Below are 22,857 nucleotides of genomic sequence, written 5' to 3' on the forward strand. Positions count from 1 at the left end.
TGAGGCCTTGCCACCTGTCTGGGCCTCCTGACCTCATCAAGCCTACCACAACCTCCAGTGTGCGCCTCCTTCTTGGAATTAAATTAGACATAATGTAGGGACAGTTGGTTGGCGTCAACATTGATAAAATAATGATGCAGTAAAGACAAAAAATCATAATCACAGTACAGATACACAAGCTCTTGGAACATGCTGCTTTGTTCAATGCTGCAATCAGACTTCCAGTTTTTATATTTAGGCCATAATAAAAGAAAAATATGAACACACAAGGCTAATGCAAATGCTTCCAGAGGGACACAAGGGGTTACTGGATTATTTGATACAAATGAAATGGCCTTCCCAGTTCCTGATCTCAACCCAACTGAGCATCTATGACAGCTTGTGGAGCAGCAAGTTAGACAGCGCTCTCCACCCCCATCATACAAATTACATCTCTCCAGTGGCGTTCCAGAAACTGGTTTTGCCAAGGAGTTTTCATACAGATATGCATTTAGCATATGTTGATGTTTCCTTTCATTTGTCAGTCATGTCAACAGTTAGCATCATGCACGTTTACTCTTTTGCAATATGAAGTCACATCAATAGAAGGATGAATGTGATGAAGATAATCAACAATACTTAGAAAATGACTGAATGATTCTAACTTGTGTGTGTGTTTGTGTGTGTGTGTGTGAGTGAGGTGGCAGGTGAGGGGGATACATTCTGCACCCTAGGTGTGAAACAAAGCTGGAACAGGAGGGGTCAGCCAGAGGTGGACAGTAAATTTCCTCTAATTGTAAGAGAGTGACATTTACAGAACATAACTTAATTCAACAGAACAACTTAATAACTTAATAAATTGAAATGCATTACATTGTTGAAACAGGAAGTAGAAAGCAGCAAGAGTTAACTTGGTTGGAAATGTTGATAATATTTTATTTTTCCAGCTTTCCTAGAATGGTAGAAACCTAAATCTAAGTTACGTTAACCAGCAAAATCTCAATCGGAAGTCAAACCAAATAATAGGAACTGATTCCAGTGTGTGTAGTGTTTGCTGCCCTCTAGTTTGACATCCAGATAAACCTGGTGGACAGATCAGCGGAGGGCCTTTCACACCTCAGCCAGGGTAAACACAGCCTCCTACTACTGGCACTTGCTCACACTTGTGTGCTGCCATGTTTTTACAAGTCCTCCTCGCTTACCCCCCCACCCCACACAGCTGCCACGACATGGGAACGTTATGTTCAGCTCACACTTATTACTATCATGCCTTAAATATTCCTTGTTTCTAGGAATCAATCTGACATTGACTGTTTGACTGTTTTAGAGCAAAAGATTCCGATTTGTCTTGACAAAACTAAAATGATTACACTTCCATTTAAACAAATATATTTTTTAAGTCAGAACCAAAAAGATTAGATGTTAAGGTTCCCCTGTCCGCATTAGCAAAGCCACAGACAGTGTCTGTCCACTAGCTCAACATATTTTAAACCATCCCACAATTAACTAATTATGGCTTTTTCGTACTTTCCTTAATAAGCATGTTTCCATCTGTTAAGAAATTAAAATTAAAAAAGTTGAATATTTTCACGTTACATCTTATGAGGGCCACAGTTACAGTTTATTTTGAGATCCTTTGTGATTTTCTTTCAAACATCATACGTATATGAAGTAGACAGGTTACATCAAACGGTCCAACAAATCGGGAAATGCCGTTATTTGCTTTCTTGCCAAGGTTACGGTAAAATAAAGCTACAGCTAGCGGCCGACAGGGTTCACAGCCTGCCCTCTCCGTCCAAAACAGTCTGGATCATAACCCCATGTCATTTTTGGCAGAAATAGGATGTTCGTGTCAGTGAGATTCGACCGATGTACCACATGTGTAGAGTTAGCTCTCAGCTGGCTAGCAACAGAAGCACAGACCGTGTCTGTGGGAGTGTATTTTTCTGTCTTTTTGTGTTCATCTCTGACTAAACTCACCAACTCTTTTCAAAATTTTTAAACATTTTAAATGTCCTAGGCTAGCTTTTTCTTCCAATTGTTTAAGCAATCTTCTCATGTATTCCCCAAATTATTTCAGTATTTCTGATTTAAGTCTGATTTGAAACTCTGACATTCAAGTTTATAACTTGTTTCATATGTTTATTCCACATTCTGCATCAATTATTAACCAGGAAACAGGATCATAAGCCCTCAGCTTTATTCAAGTCATGATGGAGCTAGTATTTTACAGCTAATATACACAGGTCTACAGTATGTACAACAACAAGTATAGTATTTGTAGTCAGACTATTGTGTAAATTCACAGACATGTGGATAACAACCACACGGGCACACACATGAATGCACGTGCGCGCACACACACACACACACACACACACACACACACACAGTCATGCCAAAAAAACTAACATGCTCCTTAGAAATCTTGACACATGTTGTCAGAAATGCAGCAGGTTCTGTAAAACTGTTCTTCATCAGAATATCAAAATGAGAGCATCATATCAAAACATCTAATCTCACAGTTTTTATGTCATTCTCTTATTTAGAAAAAGAATGAATCAATTAACAAACAATTCCTTACACACTGTCATGGCAAGATGTGAAATATTAGACTCTGATTCTACATTATCACCAGCTACAGACACATAACAGACACAACGTCCCAGTCAAGGACAAGACAAACGGGACAAACAGGAGGCGAATCCAGTCGGTTGTTTAAGTTGGATTTGAATCAGCTGGGAGAAATGAACAGGAAAGCATTAAAAAAGTCTAAACAGTCCTACATTTAATAAAATGACCAATCCAGCTTTATGTCTAGAGAGATCAAACAAAGCCACAACATGTGAACTAAAGAATACTATATACACCACGGGACAGGGCAGAATAAATAACGATTGGGGGGACAAAAGATGTGTCTTCTCTGAATAACAACACCAGCAGTCATATTTCTGCTGAGCCTCGGGGGAATACAACAGCATTCAAATCCAATTCAAGTTGATTATAGTCAATGGCTATAAGTCCTCTCGCGTTCCTTTTTTCCAACAGGGAATGAAATCAAAGCACAACATGGTAACATGAACTACATCACCTTTCACGTACAGACATATTTTCATCTCATATTATTTTTTTCTTTTACACAAAACCTCAAACAAAACAAATGTTTCTACACTGTGTGTGTGTGTGTGTGTGTGTGTGTGTGTGTTTGTGTGTGTGTGTGTGTGTGTGTGTGTGTGAGAGAGAGAGAGTAAAGGATGAGCAGTAAATGATACAAAGGAAATGACAACCACTAGTTTTATATGATGTGACAGAGATGCTGGGCATTCTGAGGAGCTTATACAGGAAATAAAAAAGCAACCCCAGGTTTACATAGGCAACCAGACAGGATTTCAAATGGTTTTAATCATAACTCATAATAATACAGCTACCACAGCATGGTCTTTCTTTCTTGTCTTTCCAATTCAGTTTAAGCTGATACACTTCCAAAAAGCTTTTCCCCACAGAAATACCGTGGTTGAGGCCAGGAGGCGGCAGGAGGCTTTTCAAGTGAGGATTTTCTCCCGGGTTTCAGGCAGCTTGAGAGCTACCAACCCTCCGCAGACGAGGGCGGCGAAGGCCAGGAAGATGGGGATGATCTTAGTGATGCCGATAAAGGCTGCAAAAATGGAGCTGGCAAGGATGGCAGCAAACTTACAGATCCCATTCAGGATACCGAACGCTGTCCCTCTGCAGAGTCACAAAAACAGAGAAAGATTACCTGCCTGACTGAGTTTTCGCACAGTGCAAGTCTCAGTCTTTGTGAAGTGAATTGCCTCTGATTATTGAAGAAAAACAATATAAGGGATATTTATATCCATTTTCAGGTTCATAATTAGTTGTGCAGAACAGGTTACATGGTTTTATTTCAAAAACTCTTTTGTTGTACGCACATGCTGAGCTCCTCTTTTCAACCTGTGTGTTGAGTCTCCTCTGTTTAGCTTCAGAGTGAGCAATCTCACTTCTGTTCAGAGTATGGCTTTGTCCGACAGTACCTAGGTTATTTCACTACCATCAGGAGCTAGATATGGAGTCCTGACTGTACCTAGGTAGGCTACTAGCCAGTTTAGCAGAGTAGAGGCCTGACATTACCTGGGTACAGGACTACTGCCAGTCAGAAGCAGAGTATGAGGGCCCTGACAGTACCTAGGTAAGGACTACTAGCCAGTCAGAAGCAGAGTATGAGGGCCCTGACAGTACCTAGGTAAGGACTACTAGCCAGTCAGAAGCAGAGTATGAGGGCCTGACAGTACCTAGGTAAGGACTACTAGCCAGTCAGAAGCAGAGTATGAGGGCCCTGACAGTACCTAGGTAAGGACTACTAGCCAGTCAGAAGCAGAGTATGAGGGTCCTGACAGTACCTAGGTAAGGACTACTAGCCAGTCAGAAGCAGAGTACGAGGCCCTGACAGTACCTAGGTAAGGACTACTAGCCAGTCAGAAGCAGAGTATGAGGGCGTGCTATGCTAGCAGCTAGGTGAGCATCATAACGTCTGTCTCTGAAGTAAAGGCTGGACTACAGTCATGTTTGGAGCGGTTTGTGAACTGTGTTTTTGGTCGGAGATGGTAACTTGCTTGGGAGGGGGGGGACTTTGGGCTTTTTTACTTTGTAAACCTATAACATGCACAAAATAGATACATAAGACAATAAAGGAAAAAGAAAAAGCCAAAAAGCTAAATCGGAAGTGTTGGGGGCAATAAAGTATTACATAATCCTGTCAAATTACTTATTGTCTTTGTGCAGTTAAATTTGATTTGTGTTTAAATTCTCAGCTTGGAGGCAGAAGTTGTGGTGCAGAGCTAGACCATACGGAGGTTAAATCAGCATGTAGCTTTTAACAGAGGTAGTTACTGTTGATAGGCTAGCCATGCTTTCTCTTTCAAATATGCAGTTTACAATGATAAAATAAGCAGATTTTTTTAATCAACACAAAGTCAGTTTTAAACAATAGGTTTTTGATTTCATACAAAGGTTACTAAAGCTCCACCCACACCACTTCACCATGTAGAGAAATTTGAAGCGTGTTAGCAGTAAGATAGCGTTGGATTGTACCTTTTAGAGGAGGGGTAGAGCTCCACAGAAATAACCTGTAATCCGTTCCAGGCCGCCACGCTGGTGCCATAGAAGAGACACTGCCAACATATCACAGCTCCTTGACTGAAACTTAGCAGCAAGAGGAAAGTACAGGCAGACGAGACCAACATGGAACCACCTACAAACACAGACGGATGAGGACATAGTGAGACAGCTCTGGCAGAAAGAACACCAAAAGCCCATCTGTCCATGGTCACTGTACTACTAGTATTTACACTTTCTGTTGATCTCACCTATTATTCGGATTCGTCCTATCTTGTCCATGAACAATGCTGAGATAATGTTGCCAGGCAACACAGCCAAACTGCCCAGGAAGCTGACCATGTAGATGACGATGTCGTTCTCCACCTCGAAGTTCAGATGGCAGCCTTTTTTTGGGTGGAGGAAGGTGGTGTTCTCCATCCGACAGTCTTTGAACTTTTCCTGCCAGAGGTCTGGAAAGAACAGAGGGATGTAAAAGAGTTGATATTTTACATGAGGCTTTAAACAGAAGTGCTGGAGGATAAACATATTGTAAAGTGGTAATGTTTTAACATAAGATTACTGTTTTAGGCCAGCGCTAATGTTTTAATATACCACTACTTAGCTGAGGTTTTGTTTTTAGCACTAAACCTTAAGGAGCCAGCCGTCTAAATAAATGATATAACACATTCATCAGAATCATTTATTGCTAATATTGTACAATACCTGTGTTATAGAAGACAGTGTTTTTGATGGTGCAATTCTCAAAGAAGGTGCTGGTTGACCTGACATCCTCAAAGTAGCAGTTTTCAAACAGAGAATCCTCAAACTTCACAGACTTAATCTCAATGTTTGCAAACCTAAATGAAAGGAAATAAATGTCATTATGCAGTATACACAAACTGTGAACTTAAAGGAGAATTCTGGTCGATTCCAACACGTAGCTCTGTGGTCTGTAAATGTGGAGCTCTGTCAGTAGAGAGACACTAACCAATCAGCTCTGTCAGTAGAGAGACACTAACCAATCAGCTCTGTCAGTAGAGAGAAACTAACCAATCAGGTCTGTCAGTAGAGAGACACTAACCAATCAGCTCTGTCAGTAGAGAGACACTAACCAATCAGCTCTGTCAGTAGAGAGACACTAACCAATCAGCTCTGTCAGTAGAGAGAGAACTAACCAATCAGCTCTGTCAGTAGAGAGACACTAACCAATCAGCTCTGTCAGTAGAGAGAACACTAACCAATCAGCTCTGTCAGTAGAGAGACACTAACCAATCAGCTCTGTCAGTAGAGAGACACTAACCAATCAGCTCTGTCAGTAGAGAGAACTAACCAATCAGGTCTGTCAGTAGAGAGACACTAACCAATCAGCTCTGTCAGTAGAAGAGAACTCAACTAAACCAACATCAGCTCTGTCAGTAGAGAGAGAAACTAACCAATCAGGTCTGTCAGTAGAGAGACACTAACCAATCAGCTCTGTCAGTAGAGAGAGAAACTAACCAATCAGGTCTGTCAGTAGAGAGACAACTAACCAATCAGCTCTGTCAGTAGAGAGAGACACTAACCAATCAGCTCTGTCAGTAGAGAGAAACTAACCAATTAGGTCTGTCAGTAGAGAGAGAACTAACCAATCAGCTCTGTCAGTAGAGAGACACTAACCAATCAGTCTGTCAGTAGAGAGACACTAACCAATCAGGTCTGTCAGTAGAGAGAACTAACCATCAGTCTGTCAGTAGAGAGACACTAACCAATCAGGTCTGTCAGTAGAGAGACACTAACCAATCAGCTCTGTCAGTAGAGAGAACACTAACCAATCAGCTCTGTCAGTAGAGAGACACTAACCAATCGGGTCTGTCAGTAGAGAGAGACTAACCAATCAGTCTGTCAGTAGAGAGAAACTAACCAATCAGGTCTGTCAGTAGAGAGGAAACTAACCAATCAGGTCTGTCAGTAGAGAGAGAACTAACCAATCAGGTCTGTCAGTAGAGAGAAACTAACCAATCAGGTCTGTCAGTAGAGAGAAACTAACCAATCAGGTCTGTCAGTAGAGAGACACTAACCAATCGGTTAGTTTCTCTCTACTGACAGACCTCCACGTTTACAGACAACAGAGCTGCATGTTGGAATAAACTGGAATGCTCCTTTAAAGAGCAGGACCCTACTACAAAGGGCAGTGTTGAGGAAACGTACTTGTCATGGATGTACTCTCCCTCGCGGTGGATCTGGTTGACCAGAGAGAAGTTGAAGTGGAAATGTTCGACCCGTTCCCGGTGGAACACTTTAACCTTGGACTCATACTCCTCATACTGCATGTATTTGATCATATCAGGAAACCACACTCCCAGCCCGTGGTAGCTGATACACACAGAAACATACAGCCCTGAGCTTATAACAACAAAAGGATCTGCATAGATAGTACCACAGGGGTAAGAGAGGATTCTTATGTCAAACCTTAAACAGCATGTTTACAACATTACAACATTCGCAGTGACGTTCTTTCTACAGCTCTCCCTTGGAGAAGTTTACGAATATCAAACATATTCTAAAAATGCATGATTTGAATATAAATATACCAGTAGGGATAAACGTGCATTCTACTCAGGTGTTTTTGCCTCAAATCTTAATGTGGGTGCACATGCTTAACATATGTGTTGTTACCTGAAGGCCAAGCAGAACCAGACAATAACCAGGAAGAGGCCTTGCAGTCTGAACTCTGGGGCTGATAGTGACATGATGTTTGCCATCACCTGAAAGAGGGACAGACCGACAGACAGACAGACACACACACACACACACACACACACACACAATGTGTCTAAGATAGACTAATACTATATGTAACCCCAAAAAAGCTCAATGGATGAAAACACATGCATAAGATATATGCAATAATAAAACGGTAATTCTGTATTCTACGTATTCTGTTCTATTTGAGTGTAGTGTCTATTATGAAAAAATTAAATGAAATAATTAAATGAAGTGATGTGCAGACCTGTTGCAGCATGGTCATGTGTCTGACGGTCCAGCGCTGGAAGGCAGTTCCCGTGTCACTCTGGATCTCTATGAACTCGTCCTCCTGAGTTTGTGGTGTCTTAATGTTAGTCGCCTTCACAAAGAGAGAGGAGTTTGGACAAATAAACAATAAATTAATCTTCATGGTTGTGGTTCAATAGAAAGTCAGAAATGATTATTTAAAGACTTTAAACTTAGGGAAAACATGAAAAATGATATCTGTAGGAAAGAAAAAATACGTGTTGGCTTTTTGGGGGGCATCTGTTTAATAATAATAAAAATATAATAATAGGGCTAAATTCAATAAGTTTGGTGAGTGATTGGGCAAAACAGCAGTGTTGTACATAAAGGCTCACAGTGAAGACTCTCTCTGGCTCCCCCTTGGCCTTCCAGTTAGTGTCGTGAACTCGTCGCAGGACCATCCACGCCTCATCATGCCGGGCACTCTGAAGAAAACACAAACTTATCTATGAATGTCCACATAACCCATTTTAAAAGCGTTCTGTGAAAGCTCTCAGGGTTAATGGCACGTTTATTTCCCACAGACACTGTTGTCAGATGCCCTTGAGTAACAATGTTCCCATGGGGTCTGACTCTTAAAAGATGGGGAAAATGTGTGATCATTTGGGGGGGTGTCATATTAACATGTTGGAGCAGCTCCGCTGTAACATACAAATAAAATACCACATGTGGTTAAAGGTCTGACACTGTCCTGGATGAGAAACCGGGGTGGGTGTGGTGACGCCTTAGCAGCCTTTCGCTACCTTTGCACAGCAGTGGGATGTTGCTGTGGTGGCTGACGATGACTCAACATTTTTAACCAATCACAGCTTGATGTTTAACACTGTGCTCTGACATAATGAATATAAGAATAGGGAGTGTATTGGCAGTACAGATTCATGTGTTTTTATGTTTTGCAGACAATAAAACCACATATTCTAATCTTGCGTGTTTTAATCTTGCGACATGGGATCTGACCTCCAGGAGGAAACGAGGGCTCTCCGGCATGAAGATGACTCCGACAAGTGCAGCCAGTGCAGGGAAGAGACACACCAGAATGAATATTCTCCAACTGTGGATCTGGAACTCTGTACCAATTGCGAAGCCCCAGCCTAGAAAAAAAAATCCAATAAAGAGCAGATTTCATATTTCAAGAACACTTTTTTCTGTCACATTTTAATGTCCAAATCACTGTAATGCTGTAGTTTACTTAAATGTATTTATGTATTATTCATGTTTAATCACTGGGGAATATTGTCAAGATGAGGCACATTGGCAAGCACAAAATGATCCTCCATGTGAAATGAAATAGTATCTCTGTCTTCTGGGTTGATGTACAGTATGATTGAATGTTTGTGGGCCTTCATGTGAGTTGACTTTGTGTGTGTCGTGTTATGTGACTCAGCTTGAGTGTGTGTTACCATAGTGAGGGATGATTCCCCAGGCAGTGAAGGAGGCGTACAGGCCCCCCAGCATCCAGAACATGCAGAGCCAGCTCAGATGTTCGCCCCGTTTGTCCATCTGAAGGAACTCTGTGAAGTAGGTGTACACTATCGGGATGGAGCCACCAATTCTGAGGGAGGAACCAAACACTTTATTTTGTCTCATCATTCTCATTCAGCGGATCATTTGCTCTAATATCTGGTATTTGAAATGACAACTATTGATAGATGTCAGTGATATAGGATTGTAAAAGGTTTAAAAAGGTTGGTTGCACCAAATTATGCCAACACACATGTTTGCACTTACTACTGATCTCAAGCAATGTAGATAAGTTTGGTCTTATTTGTCCAAATTTAGAGAATATTTCTCTACCTCCACCTTGACATATTCAAGGTGCGTAGAATTACATTTTTAGTGCTCAAAACATTAAATATTACATTTAAATGTCTTCATTGGATCCTATGACGACCCTATTTTTTGTAATTTAGGTAAACTCTTTAAAAGCTAATAATAACCAAACATGAAGGTTTATGACATAAGTGTAAATATACAACATTTTATGTTGCAAATGTTCAGTTTTTTTCTGAATGTATGCACACACCTTTATTCTCAGGTTTACGCATCTTCACTTTTTAAATGTGACAATAAGTCTATAAGTGTCATTAGTATTCAGTGTGATGTCAGGACTGACCAGACCAGAATGATAATTAATATAGAGGAAATATAGTGGATAGGTTTAAATATAGAAAAGAAATGAACTTATGTCATGAGATGGAATGTTTTATTGCTGCAGCCCTCTGAAGTTTCAGCGCTGGTATTGGTTTTTGGCATTTTTTTTACATTACATATCATATGCATGAGATATTGTGCAGAGAGCTCCTGGACCAAAATCATAGACAAAAGAAAATATAATACTTGTTTTGCGCTTGTAGATTATTTCAGGGAAATTACCCAATTTAAATTAGTTTAAAAAAAACTGTTGAAAAAACTGTAAAAAACAATTAAAAACTAAATATGTACTTCACATTACATCAACTGTAGCAATAGCACTGCAGTCGGTTTAACATCAGACAAGAAGCATTGTTGGCCTGTTGGAGGGTTTCTGTCCAGTCTGGCTGCTCCAGGCCAGGTGTTCAGCAGATGGGAGTGTTAATGACTAGCATGAGGCTCATTATCACAGTGAATCAGAACAGATTTATTCTGGTGACCTCGTAGTTTTTGGCTTAGCAAAAAGCTCAAGCATCAACATTGAAACTCTGGTTACACTCAGGCTGCAATCCTTCTCAAAAGAAATGTGTCTTTGAAAGTTGCAATATCAGTTTGCAAAAGCTTCACCGCAAAGTGCTTGGGTTAGCAGGAAGTCAACAATGGAACCCAAATTGAAAACAAGCAAAGAGCATTGTTCACTTGTTCTTAATAGGTATAATAAAGATAAGATCTAATGAAGTAACTAAACAGAACTCTTGTGTGCAGCTTACAATGTAAATGTGTTATGAGAACAATAAACAATTGAGTCAGCTGGTGTTCTTGAGTTATGTTGTCTCTCTACCTGAGCCGGCTCCAAAAGGTTCACAGTTTATTTTAATTAATGGAAATGGTGCCTAATACTCATCTTTCTTAAATGTCAGTTGTCTTATTTTGGGAACAAAGTCATCAAATACAAATATAGGGATGTAAACTCGCTTTTTCCACTCAAAACATTAATTATGGAAAAAGTCAGTCATTATAAAAAGCCAGTTGAGTTGTCTTTTGTTCAAGTAAATGCCTCAAATGGAAATGTGACTATGAATATAAATGAAGCTCACCCAAAGCCGGAGCAGAACCTGAAGAAGAGGAAGAAGCCGTAGCCCTGACGAAGCGGACAAAAAGGAGAAACCGGGTCGAGGTAGGCTAATAGACCTTCCTCCTCCCCTTTTATCACACGACCCCCCCCACCAACGCCCCCCCTCTGGACAATACACCACCCCCTCAAACCACCCGCAAAACCATTAGAGGCATTTCAGTTTTACACGTCTACTACATGTTTTACTCCCATCATGCACACCCAAGTTGGTCTACAGCAACTTTTGGCTCCTGTCCCACGGGGGGCCCCCTTTTTCCCCTTGGGTGAGCACAAAAGATAAAAATCGCCAGTTACCTTTCGTGTTTTGTGATGAAACCTTACATGGGGTACTTCTGAAATTAATAATGCATCCAAAGAAATCCCAACTGATATACATTGCCAAAATTACTATTAGCAATTTGCAATAAGGCAAATGATTTTGAGGCTCAAAAGGGGGCATAAATTCCACAATATCACCTCCTTCTTTTGTTTTTAAGATTTTTTTGGGACATTTTTAGGCCTTTGCCAGGACAGCTGAAGAAACAAAAGGGGGGAGAGAGGGAATGACATGCAGCAAAGGGCCGCAGGTCCTTCTAGTCAGGATTTGACCTTTAATATGGGGCCCCTCTTCCAACTAGTTCCAGGTGCCCACTTTTTCAAATTTTTTAATCTGGAATTTTTTTACCTGTGATTACATCTCGTCAATCAAAACCTAACACTCTCGGGTTCCTACCCCCCCAAACCTGCACCCCTCCCCTGCCTAGGCAAGGGCTACTCTGCCGTTTCTTTTAGTTGTAAAGCAACAGCTCTTAACAGTGACCAACTGTGCTGCCCATTACTGCACAAAGGAGATAACAGTGATCATGCACTTCCTTTTCATGTCTCTGGGGAGAGAAATACGCTCTCCACTGGCATCAGTTTCAACTCTCATATCTACAACTTCAGCCATCCTCCTCACCGTGCCGTTTAAACCTTTAGACCCATACCTCCTGCCTGCTCTGTGTTTTTACTACACACAGCCCTAATTACAGTGGGACTAAGCAGCTTAACGGCACGTGGAGCCATAGTGTGCATCTTCCCTGTGGATTACTAGACTATCCAAATGCTCCAGCACTCCACACGCCAAGCTCCACATCCCTAGCTCATTCCACAAGAGACTGCTGAGGGCACTGGGAGACAAAGACTCAAGGCCAACATGTCACCTAATATCTTGGCCAAGTTGTTCCTTAAGGCAATGTGTATGCGTTAGGTACGTACAGACAGGTTAACAGCGTAGCCTTGTGATTAGACAGGCTGTCTCTCAGGTGGAGGCCAAGGATCAACCCCTGCAACAACAAGCATCTATGTGCCTGTTAAAGCCTCTTTGAGGACAGTGAAGACACTGAATCCCTGGAGGGGAAAGAACAATTTATCTTTTTTTGATGTATTAAAACTAAAAGCATAGTAAGTGCATTAGTATATCTAGATGAAGAGACAATCTACTTGGAAAAAATACAACATGTACTATCTAAGAAATGCTAACCCTGTGTTCATAATTAAAACAGATGAGGCTTTTCAGTATTTTTAAAGAACTTTGTTGAAAATGCTGTTACATTTCAGATATAAGAAATCAAGCTCAGCACTGATAGTTTACACCATTAGCTCAATTTTGATCATCAAACAACAAGGTCAAACTTAGGATACTAGGTTTTAAAAATGGCTTGATAACAGTAAAAGTCCCATGTCATGCTCATTTTCAGGTTGTATTTGGGGTTTGTAGAACACTAGAACATGTTTACACGCTTCATTATTTTTCTCATACTGTCCATCTGAATATACCTGTATTCACCCCTGTGTGACACATTGCATTTTAGGGTCTGTCTCTTGAAAAAGCCCAGTCTGTTCTGATTGGTCAATGTTTCCAGGTCATCCACATCTGCGCTCATGGAGTCTTTGCAGTCATTGCAGCCATGGAATGACTTTCTAATTATGTAGTATTGACAGTAAAATCATAGGCACAGTTTCTATTGACAAAACTAACGTTAGTTTGCTACTATCTGACTTGTTTAGATTTAAGAGTAAAGTAGGTAACCTAATGGGATACACATCTGACCTGACCCTTCGTCAAAGCTCTGTTTTGAAAGCTCTTACAGACACGTACAACATTGTAAGCCAATAAAATTAGACTTCTGAAATGACGTTGGTTACGTTAGCATGATAAGCTATTATCCATTCTGCATTAGTGAAGCTGTCATCCCTTAATTTACAAAGAAAATCTCTACAAACCTAAAAAGGTCAAACTCAATCAAAGGGAAAAAGAAATGAAGGAATCATGTTTGATTGATATGATGTCAATTAATGTTAAGCACCAAATACATTCTAGATAATCCCTTGAATAACAGCAGGGGAGCATTATAAAACCAATTCACAATGAATGCATGGCCTTTTTAATTGGAATTAAAGTTTTATTCCAGAAATGCACTAGCTACATTGCAAGTTCAGCAATTTCCTTGATTCCTTGTTGGTTAAATCTCTGCAACTACATCAAGCCTGAGATTTAAAACCTGCCAGAACTTTCTCTACTTTCTCTCCAGCATTGTGTCTCTCACAATTGGCCTCTTGTAGTTTTACTTTATAGATAAAATAATAAAACCATTTAGGGTAATTGCACCAATCATCCTCCTTATTTAGCAAAAGGTTTGGGAGTCTATCTGCTGTCCAAGACTTATGTTAAGATTAAATCCATTTCTGTACCGGTAAGTCGGGTGAACAGAGCATAAGCCTGAATCAAAAAGGATCATTCTGCAGATCTACTTCATATTCTCAGCCAATGATCAGTGCCCCCCTCCTGCTCTGCACAAACAGACTCTGTGATTTCATTTTCGCCAGGTCTTCCTCCTGCTACCACAGCCTGTCAGATGCCTGAAGCGTGTCTGACAGCTCTGCACCGGGCACTGCAGGCCGCCAGGCTCTCTGACTGCTGCAACATGCTCCATATTAGCCTGGAAACACACACCGAATACAATCAGCTCCGAGTTCCTCATCAATCTCTCGCAATACCTTATCCCAGGAGCCTGTTGTTAAGATAAAATGAGTGATGTGCAATCTGCCACATTGCCTGGCTACACACGAGGCCTGGGAAATAAGGTGAGGGGCTTTAATTTGCAGTTTTGTTATCTGCGCAAAAAGTGAGGAACAGACGTTTTCAAGGTACATTTCCAGTAAGTTGTGTCTATACTGCATACAAATTTCAATCTAATTCTTTGGCGTGTGTTCCTTTGTGGTATAATTACTGTGAACAAGTGAAGCTAGCAGCAACGAAAATAAAATAAACACAGTATATTTGACATTCAAAGTATATTGAAAGCCAATGCTTAATTCTGTGTCTGGTATTTAACATAATTAAACAATTAGCATGTGGTGTGGTTTCCCTCAAAAACAACTTCCAGATGCTTGTAGTACCCATGCCAAGCCTGAAGCCTCACACTCTGGTGACTCAATCTGGTGGCTCACAATGGACCCATACTTAGGACACACAATGTTGGTTATGTTGTTAATTTTTGCATTTGCCTAAAAGGAGCCAAGCTTTTTCCATAATGTGTCCCAGTGGCTGGGAAATATTTCTGTCTGATGTAGTGTTCTGCAACCATGTGCCATTAAACATATGCAGGATTTAGTTTCAGCCAAGCACGACAGCAGATCATTTCACTGATGAGTTCCTCCTGTCTGGTAAAAGATTACAACTCTTCAGTGGATCATTATTATTAGCCAGTGTTGTCTGTTACCAAACAGCTGTATGTCTGTTTTGGAGAACTGTGACGAGGTGAACATTTAGTGATCCCTGATGTTTCCTGTAGCGCCACCATGAGGGTGATATTTGTGGCATTGAATGAAATGTCTATTAAACTATTGGATGGATTACTATAAACTGTGATTCAGATATTCATGTTCTCTTCCATGGTGACTTGTAATAACTCTGCTGATCCTTTGACTCTGACTCTTAGGCTACCGCCAGGTCAACATTGGACTTTGTCCAATACTTTGATTTACTACCTGTAAAACTAATGACATTCCCCCATCTAGGGTGTTTGGCCCTAATTAGCTAATATTAACATGCAAACAAGCTAAACTGAGGTGGTTACATGGTACATTATAACATGCTAGCACTGTCATTGTGAGCATGTTAGCATGACAAGTAGCCTACTATACAGCTAGCATGGCTGTCCACAGAAACAAAGTTGGTTGCAATAAAAGCCTTTCCCTTGTTAGTCTTGCATTTTTTTTCAGGTTAGTTATTTCATTTTTGAATGAAAAAACAAACCAGGTTTACATAGGTTTTCATCACATGCTATCAGCTGTCACTTACCAAGCAGTCCTTTGTCGGAGTTGGATATGCACATGTCCTTCTCAGCACTGGGCAGGACGAAGCCCACCACGAAGCCGTCCACTCCGTCAGCCATTAATGTGAGGCCCAGCACAAAGAACAGCGTCCACTGGAAGCGTCCATGGCCGCAGTCCTCCATGATGGCCTCGTACTGCTCTGGCAGGTTTTCCTCCTCCTCCTCCTGCTGGGCAGCCTGACGGGCTTTCCTCCTGGCCTCCAACCGAGCTGCCCGCCGCGCCTCCTTGATCTCGTCGGGGTGGGGGATGCCTTGGTACTCCCCCTCATACATCTGCTCATCATCATCTGCGCCCTCGGTGGCATCACTACGAGCATCCTCGTCCTGTGGAGGGTAGTCCGTCTGGTAAGGGTAGCCATCTTGACCTCCTACATCCTGTGTGTAGGTGTATTCTCCACCTTCTGTCACCTGCTGGTTCAGGTTGTTGTGATAGGGGTCGTCCATGGTTCCTGCTGGGTGTAAGTGGAGCAGGACTGACTTTGCCTTGTAGCCGTCGTACTCTGAGGAAGATCAGGTTGTTAGCTATAATGGCATAATCTTCCCAAGGAGCTGTGAATTGCTCTCAGTGTTGCTGCAGGTATTCTTCGTGATCTTCAGATGATTCTTGGTCTCACACTTAGGCCTCACCAACTATACGGAAAGACGATTACCTTCCTTGATTTGCACAGTGCTGCATGCTGAACCTAAAACACAATGCACACCACACATCACATATTATCTTTCAGCAGAACAACAAAGACAAATGCACTTGTAGAGCAGAGGCATTGGTATTTAACAGTCCCCCTTGGGGCTGCTTGTGACCTGCCAAGGCAATTCCCAATCACAGTCTCTGGGATTCACAACATTTATATTATGGAAACATTAAGAGTACATCATGACCTTTGACTCTCGCTGACAAAGTCCTTGAAAACCTAGAGAAAATATAGAAGTGTGTGATTTGCCTACACTACACTACATGCAGTTGTAGAAGGGCAAGGCATTTCTTTGTTGTTTTGAATTCACCTACCACAGTTTATGCCAACTGTTTCATTTCATTTCACTGTTTCTGTTTTCATAGTTCCCTATCCTGATAATGTAATGCTATGTTATTTATTACTACTTGTAAAGGACTGTAGCCTAAATCCAAACTAAATGCAGGTTGTTTTTGTAATTAGATATTAAAAGTGTCATGAGGCAGAAAAAACTAGTTCTGGAGTCCCCTTGTAGACTGCGTGTCCTTCCACACAGCCAGATAATCTCATTGTCTCTCCACCCAGATGTTTTGACGCCATTTTGATCCATCACATAGCGCTGCTGCAATGATTCAGATCTGTCTTGACTTGAATGCTGACAAGAGGCTACAGGCACCAATAGGATGGCAAAAACCCAATTTACATTGTATTTTAGAAATTCTACTGGCTGTCACATGCTTTACTGACGAAATGACAGTGAAGGGACATATTCTTACAAATTAAACAATCTTTAGCCTGAGGCTGGATCCTCTGTAATTAAGAGATAACAAAAGATTATGTATTGTGGAAATGTTTTATGACAGACAACAAAGCTGCACAGCTGAATGTGAAATACAGCCCACAATTCATTACAAATCTTTGTAACTTTTAAAACCCTTAAAGCTAGCCATGTAACTTTAAATGTGGAAATTACAGAATAATGATAAATACTAAAACATAGTAGCAGGAGCAATAGTAACACAAGAAGAGTCATAATGTCCGTGAACGGACTCAGTAAGGTCAGTTGCACAACTAAATTTATCTAAAAGTTTGCTCATATTAGCTAACATTAGCCTCCATGAGCTAATTGTCATACCAGAGCAACTAAGTGCCAAGGAAGGCTGTAACAGCACCACCCCAAATTGTATTATGATTAAAAAAGGGGCTTCAAGATTTCATCTGTAAGACAAAAAAGAGTTGTTTCTTCATTCAAAAGTTAAATTGTGTCACTTAAAGAAAATGACATGTTTCTCTTACTTTTGACACTAATTACCATTATGTCAAAGCACTTGCTCTTTGACTGTTTTACACATGTTGTGAAAGATTAATTAAGAATCTAATACCATTCAGTACAGTGTGTTGCATTTAACATTTATCTCAATAAAAAATGCATGAAACGTTGCTATATTGCACCAAACAAGAATAGTGAGCTGTTTTCTCAAGCTTCAATCTCTCCAGAATAGAATACTGTGAACACTTTACCTGTCAAGGACTCAGGTTACATAATAAGGTCAACATATTCTCCTTGTCTTGTCCATAATATATATATTTATATATATATATATATATTATATATATATATATATATACACATATGAATAGTATTTTGTGTCATTTCTTTTGGAAAAGTGATTTATTTTGGCGTGTGCTTGGGCATTACTTGTTATATAGGTATTACTCGTTGTATAGGTATTACTTGTTATATGGGTATTACTTGTTATATGGGTATTACTTGTTATATAGGTATTACTTGTTATATGGGTATTACTCGTTTTATGGGTATTACTTGTTATATGGGTATTACTCGTTATATAGGTATTACTTGTTATAAAGGTATTACTTGTATATGGGTATTACTTGTTACATGGGTATTATTTTGTATGGGTATTACTTGTTATGTGGGTATTACTTGTTACATGGGTATTCTAGTTGTATGGGTATTACTAGTTTATGGGTATTACTATTGTATGGGGATTACTTGTTGTATGGGTATTACTTGTTATATGGGTATACTTGTTATAAAGTATTACTTTCATATGGTATTACTTGTTACATGGGTATTACTTGTTGTATGGGTATTACTTGTTATGTGGGTATTACTTGTTACATGGGTATTACTAGTTGTATGGGTATTACTAGTTGTATGGGTATTACTAGTTGTATGGGTATTACTTGTTGTATGGGTATTACTTGTTATATAGGTATTACTTGTTGTATGGGTATTACTTGTTGTATGGGTATTACTTGTTGTATGGGTATTACTTGTTATATGGGTATTACATGTTATATGGGTATTACATGTTATATGGATATTACATGTTGTATGGATATTACATGTTATATGGATATTACTTGTTATATGGATATTACTTGTTATATGGATATTACTTGTTGTATGGGTATTACTTGTTGTATGGGTATTACTTGTTATATGGGTATTACTTGTTATGTGGGTATTACTTGTTGTACGGGTATTACTTGTTATGTGGGTATTACTTGTTGTATGGGTATTACTTGTTATGTGGGTATTACTTGTTGTATGGGTATTACTTGTTATATGGGTATTACTTGTTATATAGGTATTACTTGTTATATGGGTATTACTTGTTGTATGGGTATTACTTGTTATATGGGTATTACTCGTTATATAGGTATTACTTGTTGTATGGGTATTACTTGTTATATGGGTATTACTCGTTATATAGGTATTACTTGTTATGTGGGTATTACTTGTTATATGGGTATTACTTGTTATATGGGTATTACTTGTCATATGGGTATTACTTGTTACATGGGTATTACTTGTTGTATGGGTATTACTTGTTATGTGGGTATTACTTGTTACTGGGTATTACTAGTTGTATGGGTATTACTATTGTATGGGTATTACTTGTATGGGTATTACTTGTTGTATGGGTATTACTTGTTATATAGGTATTACTTGTTATGGGTATTACTTGTTGTATGGGTATTACTTGTTATATAGGTATTACTTGTTTATGTGGGTATTACATGTTGTATGGATATTACATGTTATATGGATATTACTTGTTATATGGATATTACTTGTTATATGGATATTACTTGTTGTATGGGTATTACTTGTTGTATGGGTATTACTTGTTATATGGGTATTACTTGTTATGTGGGTATTACTTGTTGTATGGGTATTACTTGTTATGTGGGTATTACTTGTTGTACGGGTATTACTTGTTATATGGGTATTACTTTTTGTATGGGTATTACTTGTTATATGGATAATACTTGTTAAATGGATATAACTTGCTGTATAGGTATTACTCGTTATACAAGTACACTGATGGATGGTTGATTTGTTTTGGTCTGCACTGGTTTGGCGCCAGGATGACGAGCACAGTAATTTAATCCAGATTATGACTGGAGATTTTTTTTCATTTTACTCTTGTGGCCTCACATTATTGTTTCATCACAAAAGTCATGGAGGTGGTTGACAGTGGATTATGGAGTCTAGATTGATGCACGGAAACATATTTGCTGCTCGTGGATGTGTAGTTTTGAGATCCCAAAGTCTCCTGCAGAGCATGTTATGCTGTTGTTGTTGTTGTTGTTGTGTTTTTATATTTGTTTTTTTCCTTCAGTAACCTGACTACTACATGAAAACTTCAGGAGAGAAAGTAAGGTGGATGCTCCGCCTGGGAGCTGTGTTGCTTTCATCATCCTGCTGCAGCGCCTTCACTCACACAGCTGGCGCTTACATAACAGTTGGGCTAGCTGCACTCACCCCCCGTCTCCCTCCCTCTCCCGTCATGTCTAACTCATTGATCTGTGTTTGTGTTTATGAATGTGTCAACTCGACCACCCTTGTCCATAACATACGCACACACACTAATTTAGATGGTAATTTATGCCTGTGCTGAGTTTGCCTATAGGTCATAGTGTGCCTACTTCCTCGGAGTGTCCCCAGTGTTGAAAAGTCAAAGAGCTGCTTATTTATCATGAAATCAATATAAGTCGGAAGTTTAACAGGGAGCAGATAGGTCACTGTGTAATTTCCAAATAGTTCTCTCAATTCCACAAGTGACCTTTTACCGTTCAGATCATGTATTAGTTTTATTGAGCCTAACCTTTTTGTCTTTGCCTCAGCAGTTTATGTAGCTTGATCAACAGAGAGTGGCAGAACCATACACACCTATGAAGTAAGAGATAAATGCTGAAATCCCAGTATATAAAACAGTTGAGCTGCTCTGGGGCCAGCTTTAGCCTCATTCCTATTCCTTCTCTCAGTATGAGTGCAATCTTCCACTGCTGGTCACAGAGCAGCTCCAGGTGCCTTTCTCTGCCTTCACATCAGAAGTTACAGAAAGTTGGGGAAGTGTTTACTTATTAACTTTCTTCACACATATTTGCACATCCAGGGACTTGGATGTAGGCTGTAATTATCTTTGGAAAGTGTAGAAATTGATAAAACCATTAAAAATCACAGCTTTGGGGAAATGGGGAGGACATTTTCTTTTTTGAAGCAGTTTTTAAAGACTTTACAGACTTTTAACTTGTACCAATGTTGTTGCACCATAACAATTTATATGAAAAAATCACAGCTTATTGCTCAACATTTTATTGATTATCTGCCGTGGTCATGGTTATAATTAGTTCTTTAACCTCAGATGCGTCTTTGTTTTGCATTTTGTCATCTTGATCCTTCCTTCTCTTTTCTCTCTGTTTTAATCAGCCCCTCAGGGTGACTGCATCACACCTGTCTCTCATTCTGCTTTGATATGCATTTTTTCTTTGCCACTTAGGTAAGAGATAGTACAACAACATCTACTGTTTCTTTAGAAAAGTTGTGTCTGTTGGTAGATTCACTCAACCATCAACCATCATCATTTTAATCTCAGCTCCTCTGTCACCTTGAGAGGTCAAAAGACAGTACTCTGTGATTTCTGGGGACTACCTGTCCACTACCCAGCCACGTACTTTTATTGGTAACTTGTTTTTGAGTCAAATAGCATCCTGCATTCCAACTGGTATGAGAGTATACTATTTCCTACATATCTTCACATGTGAGTAGCAGGGTCCTTGAGGTTGACAAAATAACAATTCATTTATGGTCTGAGCCCAGTGGTGAGGCAACAGATGAAACAGGTAAAACAAAAACATAGATGATGGTGCCATGGCCTAAATTATTTCTCACTTCCTCAATACTTCCTTGTCAAAATAAACTAAACAGCACAAAACAACCATGTAAGATACAAACAAAGTTGTCTTACCAGAGTTGGCATTCCCTTAATATAAAAATGACTTCTGAACCAAATAAACATAAATAAAAAAAATTGCTAACGTCCAAGTAGCTAACGTCCAAAGCCTACATGTCAGTTTATCCTAAGGCCGAGCTGCAGCCGAGGCTGAGGGATTAGGATCCAACCTCACGATCCCCCACCACCATCCCCCCTCACCAGGGCTCATCCCTACAGGAAACTCCCCGGAACTAACCCTCTCCCCACCCCCCTATCTCTGGACCAAGTGGTACAGTCCTCCAAGTGTAAAGAGCAACAGGCTCTACCGATAGTGGCTGCAAACTGTGGAGATACTCTACAGGATTTTCAGTGATACTCTTGATCTCTACAGGCGCTCCTCTACAGAGAGGTCAGGGGTCATGGTGAGCTGCCAAACCAGCAGCCCTGGATCTCGTAGAAATCCTGTGTTTTTTTAGATTTAGACATGGCCCTTCCATGATCTGCAATCATTGTCATGAGTGTATAAAAAAATGTGCAGCTTTCATACCAGAAGATGGCACACGACCAAAACATAAAAAGTACCTACGCACAGAAATATACACTTGTATAAAACCGGGCGTACGCCAGGTCCTGCACACCTTTCCTTTACACATCACAATCAACTTGAACGGGAACGAGCGACAGAGCCCGCCCTGCCTTCTCCCACAAATTAAATGCGCCCCAGACGTCATTCTTTGTCCAATCACTACCGGTTATCCCGCTGCACACGGAAAAAATACTTCTTGTGACGTCGGAGGTGCTGATCGCCGAGGTGGAGGTGAGAAAAACATGTTCTGTTTGGAGGTTTTTCATCTTGGATAAGGAATGGCCGAAATTTAAAAAAAGTCTAATGTCAAAGTGGAAATCAAGCCATTAGTGGCAGCGCCACAGCAGAACCACAACAACATGCTTCTTAGTGTCATCACAGTAGTGGACTGTGACAGCATATTTGAACAATGGTTGTCTACAGTTACACCAGCCATGGATGAGCCCTTCTGTCCTATAAGCAGAAGGGCAATAGCTGTTTGTGCTGTCAAAGTGCCCTTGAGTAAGACATTGACTCTCTGCAGCTGCTCATCCATCCAGAGTTACTCCAGATAAGCATGTCAACAAAACTGGCTGAAATATTCGTCTTCCCTTGAAGCAGGAAGGGCAGCCTGCTGGTTCAC

The 22,857-nt window shown here is 40.2% G+C and overlaps 1 protein-coding gene across 1 annotated transcript; it reads right to left on the reverse strand.

Annotated features, from left to right (window-relative positions):
* Window positions 1–2,162: 2,162 nt before the first annotated feature.
* sv2ba (synaptic vesicle glycoprotein 2Ba) lies at window positions 2,163–21,891 on the reverse strand. The gene is given in 15 exon segments (XM_032523839.1): window positions 2,163–3,705; window positions 5,068–5,227; window positions 5,343–5,543; window positions 5,797–5,930; window positions 7,261–7,425; window positions 7,729–7,817; window positions 8,063–8,176; window positions 8,439–8,528; window positions 9,061–9,194; window positions 9,504–9,655; window positions 11,331–11,384; window positions 11,386–11,471; window positions 13,488–13,512; window positions 15,689–16,409; window positions 21,683–21,891. Coding segments are annotated over 14 exon segments (2,070 nt in total). The 5' UTR covers window positions 16,171–16,409; window positions 21,683–21,891; the 3' UTR covers window positions 2,163–3,521.
* Between the last annotated feature and the right edge of the window lie 966 nt (window positions 21,892–22,857).

The sequence above is a fragment of the Etheostoma spectabile genome, chromosome 1 (genome assembly GCF_008692095.1).
Source record: "Etheostoma spectabile isolate EspeVRDwgs_2016 chromosome 1, UIUC_Espe_1.0, whole genome shotgun sequence".
NCBI lineage: Eukaryota > Metazoa > Chordata > Actinopteri > Perciformes > Percidae > Etheostoma > Etheostoma spectabile.